The sequence below is a fragment of the Scylla paramamosain genome, chromosome 33 (genome assembly GCF_035594125.1).
Source record: "Scylla paramamosain isolate STU-SP2022 chromosome 33, ASM3559412v1, whole genome shotgun sequence".
In the NCBI taxonomy this organism is placed as follows: Eukaryota; Metazoa; Arthropoda; class Malacostraca; order Decapoda; family Portunidae; genus Scylla; species Scylla paramamosain.
In genome coordinates this window covers 7,786,723-7,794,867 of record NC_087183.1, presented here as the reverse complement: position 1 = coordinate 7,794,867, position 8,145 = coordinate 7,786,723, and the positions used below count along the sequence as shown (strand labels likewise).

At 39.3% G+C, this 8,145-nt stretch overlaps 1 protein-coding gene across 4 annotated transcripts in view; it reads left to right on the top strand.

Moving 5' to 3' along the window:
- LOC135089587 (uncharacterized) overlaps positions 1 to 5,828 on the top strand; it is a 136,616-nt gene extending 130,788 nt beyond the window's left edge. For all 4 annotated transcript variants that reach the window (XM_063985364.1, XM_063985366.1, XM_063985363.1 and 1 more), the window contains exons 4-6: positions 895 to 1,086; positions 1,804 to 1,912; positions 2,117 to 5,828. In XM_063985364.1, the coding sequence (XP_063841434.1) occupies positions 895 to 1,086; positions 1,804 to 1,912; positions 2,117 to 2,242 (427 nt within the window). In that variant the 3' untranslated portion in view covers positions 2,243 to 5,828. The remainder of the gene's footprint in view (positions 1 to 894; positions 1,087 to 1,803; positions 1,913 to 2,116) is intronic.
- The last annotated feature ends 2,317 nt before the right edge of the window (positions 5,829 to 8,145 follow it).

The window sequence follows — 8,145 nt, the reverse complement described above, 5'->3', positions numbered from 1 at the left end:
GGCGACGCCGTGACTGCTTCCCGGGCGCGGGAGGCTGGTGGTGGTGGTGGTAGTGGTGGTGGTGGTGGTGGGAAATTGTGAGCCAGGCGGTGGGAGAAAACCACCGGGAGGGAGGGTTGTGGTCAGCGATTGGAAGAACAAACCATTTCCAGCACACACACACACACACACACACACATATTATATATATATATATATATATATATATATATATATATATATATATATATATATATATATATATATATATATATATATATATATATATATATATATATATATGCCCATTGCATGCATGCATAGGCATGTACATGCATTTACAAACAAATTGGTTTATTGATCACAAATTACATTATTTATTGACAAAACATGGTAATTACTAAAAAGAAAAGAAAAATGTTTACAGGATATTAGATTCACATAACTGCAGTCCTACATCATCATTCCATAAGTTATTAAGCACACAATAATTGACTTGCAGACCAAACATTTACACTTGTAACATGTTCAGAATTATAGAAAAATAAATAGAATTGCTCCACACACACACACACACACACACACACACACACACACACACACACACACACACACACACACACACACACACACACACACACACACACACACACACACACAGATGAGGAGGGATGCCTGGGGCTTTCCTGTTTGCTCTGAAGTGTGTGTGTGGTACAGGAAGTCATACATGGAAAGCTTTCATAGGTGAGGCTGGGGTTTGGCTCCCAGCCCCAGTAGGTAATGAGAATAGGCGAAGTAGCATATTACTAATCTTTTCAGTGCTTTAAGGTATAAACATAAGTACTTGTGAGAGTAAGTCAGTTTCTTGAAGCACAGACTCTTACCACCCACTCACTCACTCCCCTGCCATCACAGGTGTGCTGACGGCTACATGGGCCAGCGGTGTGAATTCAAGGACCTGGATGGGTCATACCTCCACACGCGGGAGAAGGTGCTGCTGGAGACTGCTTCCATTGCCGGGGGCGCCACTGTGGCCTGTGTGCTGGTGTTTGTGGTGCTCTTTGCTGTGTACGTCTTCATGCAGAAGGACAAGGACAAGCGCTGCAGGTAAGGGAAGGGTAAAGGTTGAAGTTTAACACACAGTTTTTCTTTCAATAAAGCACAGTGAATATTCCAGACAGGAAAGTTGACTCATCCCTGATGTGGAGAAGTTAAATTATCAGTAGGGATGAGGTATGTTTGGAAATATTGAAATGATTAAAGAATTTGCTGTAATACACTTATGTAAGCGTGGATAGGAATAAAAACAAATTAGAAAACTGGCATTGAAGGAGATAAATATAAAAGATGGAGTAATCAGAGAAAAACAAAGATAAATCTGAATGGAATTAAAATATTTATAGAATATTAAGAATATCTGCCATGAGAGTTGAGTGACAGGAAACTTTTGTTTGGATAATCCACTTACAAGGAAATCATGGAAAAAATTAGGAGACTCATTCTTCTCGTCATTTTTTTGCTGAGTTCAAATTATGTGACATGGGAGATTTATCAACACTTCATCCTGCACCAGCTGGGAAGAAACAGTGAGTGTTTTTACTCTGGGGCCATAGAATACTAATTATTGTGTCTCTTATGCACTATTTTTACAATTGTTTTACAAGAAATTAATCTGTCCAAGTTTTACCAGGCATTGTAAAGCCTACTGATTTATGCATATCAAAAGGAATTGTTGAATAAGGCAAAAATGTTTTGGTTAGTTTGTAGATATGTGGTAATTGAGGATCACTGAGGCATAAATGACCTGTGTGTTTTGCATTTCAGGGACTTGGACAACGGACGAGACAACGACCAGCAGCCATTCTCAGGCTACAAACACCCTCGCCCTGAAATAATTCGAACAATTACCAACCCTTATGCCCGCACTTTAGAGGTAAGGGTTCCAGGGCTTCACCTAACAGGGAGGGAGCTTAGTTAATTGTCAACCTGTTACCTATGACTGATAATAGTTAAGCCTCACTTTTTGCCATTGTTATGCAGAAAGCTGAGAAAAATATTCACTGAGAATGAAGATAAGTTTATTCTGATTGTTTTGTTAATATGTGTGTACTTATATGAATCGTTTGACCATTCACAGGACCTAAGCTATGTAGAAGTGCAGCCCTCAAAGCCTGCTACCAGCCCAGGGGATAAAAAAGAGGCCATCAGTTCCTCCACTGTACCTGTCAGTGACACCTGCAGCCCCAGCAGTGGCCCCTCATAGTGACACAGCTGCCTCACTCCCCAGCCCTGCCCTCACACATCTGTTGCTTTGTGAATGTTACATGCATGACCTGGAGGACATTATTTAAGCCTTTACTTGCTGCACAGAGTAGTGTGAACTTCTCTTGGTGCTTAATAATTACTCATCCAACTTAGATGTCTCATTTTGTTAGCTTAGGAGGGATTACTGAGTAGCATGTATGTGGCTGGCTACTCTGGCCAACCAAATTGTAGACACACAAAATTTTTATGTCCTCTCTATGTGAGTGGGTGATAGGCATTTAGCTAAGTGTGCACAGCCTGTGTTGCTGCTGATGGTGAATGTGACACATACTCAGTTATCTCAAGATGCCTGCTGTGCTGTCTTTTAGATTCAGAGTAATATATATATAATATTTTAGTGTCTACCATATATATGGTCTGCCTTGTGTACATATGGATAGCAGTGTTCTTCAAGGTGCCTGTCTGCACACATGCCCTCCATAAGTAGGCATAAGGGCTGCTTTAGTTATCACAAACATCCACTGTCTCATGTACTAGGCCAGGCCCTGGTTCATCCCACGATGAAGTAGGTCACCTCGAGTATACTTCTCTTGTGTCACAACCGTCCAGATGGTACTTATGTAATTTAATTTATATGTAGAATCCAAAGATTAACAGCATTCATTTATGTAGCCTTTTATGCTTGTATGTAAAGGTTTAGGTGCACAGTTTATTTTCTTATATGTGTTTCTCATTTTCTTTACATGCTGTGCTTTGATATTGTATCACTGTACATTCCCAGCTTAACAGTTACCCTTATGTAAGGGTCTGGCAGGCCTTTAGCCACCTATTCCAGACAATTCCATTAGGTCCGTTCCAGTGCTGTGGACTCCAGTAGTGGTCGTTGTTTTCAGGACATCTGCAGACTTACACTGAAATAAGGTTTGAATTTTGCTTTAGAATCAGTGTGACATTATACAGTGTTGTTGTGGCCAGAGTGACCATTATATGAAAGAGTTGACTGCACCTACTGTAGTCTCAAACGCCACAGTCGAGTTCTTCAGGATCATTTTAATGATACTTTTCAGGATGACTCTTGTCTCCTCTGTTCTCAGTTAGTCTTTTCATTTTTTTCTTTATTTTTATTATTATTATTATTATTATTATTATTTATTTTTTTTTTTATGGTTGTTGTTGATAGAGCAAGAATGCTCTAGAGCCAGAGCATTATATAGACTCCCTGACATGGGGCAGTGTAAGTGTGTTTTGTTATTTATCTGTGTTTGTGTTTAGCACTGCCAGCCAGCCAGCCAGCCAGCCAGCATTATACGTTATTACTTTGTATTATGGATTTCCAGTTTTAGGGTAGGAAGACAGTGTACATATTGTAAAGAACCCAAACAGAACTGGGGGTGAGGTTGCCAGAGTTGCTGTGTGATGATCTTGATGTTGCTTCATGTTTCCACTTGATTATTGCATTTAGCTCCCCTCCTCATTTTCCTGAGTAACTCTGGTAACTTTTCCTGGAGGAGCTATATACTGCTTAGTTTGTAACATTTGTATATAAAACTAGCAAATTATTTGCTTAACGCTGTTCAGCTTTTTGTGTAAGATTCCTTGATTTTTTTTGTAACTTTTGATTATTCCTGATAGAGTATTGATTATTGCAAAACATTATATATTGTAAGGTCAGATTTCCAAGTGAATGAGTCACTCTGAGCACTGCTACCGCATTAATATACCTCGCAAGTTGTTCTGGGTATGAAGATGTTTTTATTATCTTGTAGTTATTTGTGTCTTTATCACGGATGAACTATTTCACAGTTATTACTTCTGTTGTTCTGTTTCACTACTTGGCACTGTTCTTGCTTACTGGTGCTCACAAGCTGCTGGCATTCATTTTATTGGATGGAAAGTTACAATGTTTAGAGGCTGTTTCCCTTCATACTGAGAACAATTTAATTAGTAGCAATGCTCAAGGTGATGACAATTCTTTGGGTCAATAGTGTCAAGATTCCCTGGAACTGCATATCAAATTCTTAGCAGTTAGTTACTGCAGTTGTGAATGGGCATAACACAGCTTGTGAAGGTTCCTATCGTGGTGTAATTGTAATTTTTTAGGGGTATTTCCTAAGGCAACTTGTGCTCAGTATGTCACAAAGGTGGTCTACTTACAAAAGTTGTTCCTCTGAGGAATAGTGTTAGTAGCATTTAGCAACCCACCATGTTTATGTGCTTGTCAGTCAGTGTAAAGCTTCAGTATTTTCTTGCCTCTCCCCTGATCATGAATATACCTGGCTTCCATGTTGACCCCCAGAGGAATACTAGTACTTAGTTGTCACCCTTGTGTGGAGGCGTTGTTGTCGACACTGCAGTGTTGTGAGGTGTGTTGTGTCCAAAGAGTCAGTCCCAGTAAGCACCCTTGCATTGTTTGCATCATTAGAGCCTTTTGTTTGTAGCAAGCTAGATGGAGCAACATGAGAAAAAAATCTGAGCCACAAAATAGTATTTAACATTCAGTAAATGCAGAATCCACATTGAAGGGATAGGGGCCTTTGGTGTTTCTCTTGCCTCACTACCTCTGATATGCCTTGCTAGTCCACAAAAAGCAGCTTTAACATCATATGCAGATACTCAGTCCTGTACACTGTGCAGGGTTTGCACTTTAGTTGTCACTACACCAGTTTACAGTATTTTCCCCATAGGGCCAGGAAACCATTTAGGAAGCTATAATGCAAGTTGCATAATTTTAGGTAACCATAAATATTATATTTTCTTGCTTCCCTGTACCTTTACTCTGAGGCTATTTGGTAACTTATGTTTGATGTGGATTTTTTAAGAAAAGTGTAAGTTTCCTAGATGTATTAAGTAATTGTACTTTTTTTAATCCAGATTGTGGATTTTCCAAAAATGTTGAGGTGTACTTCTCAAACACGCTGAGTAAGAGTTGTACATCTCCACCTTGACCACTTGTGTAGTGCTGTAGTTCAGACTATTATTCACAGTACCCTAGGTTACTGTCTTTGTGAATGTGAATGATGAAAAATAAAACCTAAATTTATCAGGCATAGGCAAAATTCCTTGTTCTGAAATGAGAGGCAAAATAAAGCATCTTGCGAGCATTTCCAAAGATAGAGTGGATGTTGCCTCACATACACACACACACATCCTTAAAGGAAGCAAGTAATGTTGATGTGCTTCTGTCCACCACCAGTAGACTAAAGTGCACCTCTGGATTCTGTTTCCTCTTGTCTCAGTAAAACCTTAGAGTGCATTAACACGTGTCTGGCTACGGAGAGGCACCAAGCTAGCGGGTTGTATTACTGAATTAGAAGATAATCGGTGAATGTAGATTAACGTGTCATATAAGCAGTCTTGTGTTTTATTATTTTTATGTAAAAACAAGAATCCCTCGTACATTTTTCAAGATTAAAAATAATGTTTTGATTCCAGTTGATTGTAGCTTTATTAACAAAAGGGACTTGGAAATGAATGATAGCAGCTGATTGTCTGTACAGGAAAATGAAACAATATTGTTATCTAGTGTATTTTATTTTATCAAGTTACTGTCCATAGATGAAATAAAGAATTTGTTACAGCAGGCATTTGCAGTTTCCTTTTATAAACACTGAAGTAGACAACAGTGGTTAACTTAAAAAAAAAGATATGAGAAATATTACTGACAGTTGTGGATGTGGTGGCACCTTGCCCTGCACAGTGTACTCAGTGCTCCAGTGGTGTTGCCAAGTGTAACTTGGAGGTGGTCAAGTGTTGACAGAGGAAGTGTGAGTGGTCAGTCATCAGGTGCTGATAGAGGAGTGAGTGAAGGAGTGGCTGTGTTGAGTGAGTGTCAAGGATGTCTGAAGAGGGAGCAAAGGAGGCTCATTTGCTTCCTATTGGAATTTTTCAGTGAACACTAAAGAATAAGTCATGATTCAGGTTAATTCATACATTCTGCCACTTTTTGCCTTTCATGTAACTTATGTAACTCATGCAGATGTATGCCAATGTCTATATGAATTATGTGCATTTTCATGCACAAAATTATCCTGGCCCCAAATGAAAGACTCTTGCAGGTGCCTCTAGTAAAGCTTGAAGTGCAATAGGATGTGATGAAAAGGAAGGAGGTTTCATGACACTGATATGAGTGAAAGTGAAATCTGGAGTAGAGGTGTAGATTTTGCACAGTTATGAACCTAGTAATGGGAAGGATGAAGAGGAGGGAGAAACTTTCTTGAGTGTCTGCAGAACTTTGGAACAAATGTGAATGAGGTGGTATGAATGCCAGAGTTGGAAATATAACAGTTGGAGGTCTGCTTGGAAGGAATGGAAGTGGGAGGAAATGAAACGGTAGTGTGTGAAGAGGCGGTGACTAGAAATACTTTGAGAAGAAAGGTGTTTTCCTCTCATGTAGAATTTAATTTTCTCTTTTCCTTTAATTCTTATGTTACATGTGACTTGAGGTGATATCCCCTAAATCAGGGACAGCATTCTCTAGTGTCCGGACATCTCATTTCGATTATTTCCAAAATACTCTGGTATATGTTAACAGCCTGTAATGGGCCTTGAAAATTACTCTCTCCCTTCTCCGTTTAATCCTCTTCCTAAAGCGTACACATCTCCAGCTTATCTAATATTTTTATTTGAATAACGAGTCCTTTCCCTTGCCTCAATTAATACTGCCTAACTTCCGGTAACCAATATGATATTAGATTAGGGTTGCCATACGTCCGGATTTTCCCGGACATATCCGGAAATCAGATAACGAAATCTGCGTCCGAGGGGATTTTTGAAAATCCCTCAAATGTCCGGAAAATTTCACCTTTCATCATTACTAACAGTTAAAAAATCACATTTATTAAATTTCCTTGGGTTGAAATGATGAGAGAGAGAGAGAGAGAGAGAGAGAGAGAGAGAGAGAGAGAGAGAGAGGTTCACCGAGTGGCAGCTGCTTTGGTTTGGTTTCGGTCAAGACTCTGATGTGTATGGGTCCTGTATGAAGTCAGTGCTCGCAGCCTTCCCAACGCCGCCTCACTTGACGTTGCGCTCGCGCCCCAGTCTTTCACCAGCTCTGATAGGGGTCAGTTTGGATTACTGTTTGCGGCCTTGTGACCTCGTTATTACAACTATTACTTGTTCTTGTCAAGATGCCCAAACGAAAGTGTAAATTCACTGCAGAGATGCAGAACAAACTCCCGTGCTTCAAAAAAGGCAGGGATGAGTGGGAAGCCAAGTGTTTGGTGTGTAAACCAGGAACATTTGTCTCACTGGCACATAAAGGCATTAATGACTTACAGTCACATGTAAGCTCTGAGAAACATTACATAAGAGAGCAGTGCAAGAAGAGGGTTCATAAATGAAGATGACACATTATTTTGTTAACACCATGAAATAAATTGAGCGGAAAAATAAAGGTTAAATAAAAAAAAAATAAAGATACCGTATTATCTAATATATATATATATATATATATATATATATATATATATATATATATATATATATATATATATATATATATATATATATATATATATATAACATATATAGGTATGGTAAACCAGTGGGTAGGTCGATTGGGAAGCGCGGCAAGGATGAGATCAAGTAAGTATGATGTGTTGAGAGAAGTGTGGAAGAGTGTGGCTGTGCCATGTATAATGTATGGTATGGATGTGACTGCATGGAATGAAAGTGAAATTGATAAGTTAGAAGTGGGCCAGAATAGAGTAGCAAGGATGGCACTGAGTGCACCGAGGTGCACAGCAGTTGAAGCCTTGAGAGGTGACATGGGATGGAGCACCTTTAGAGAAAGACTCACAAAAACCACACTTAGGTACAAGATTAGGCTTGAGAGAATGGATGATGCAAGAATAGCAAGGAAGGAATGAAAGTGGAAGCAAATGGAGGAAGAGATGCATGAGA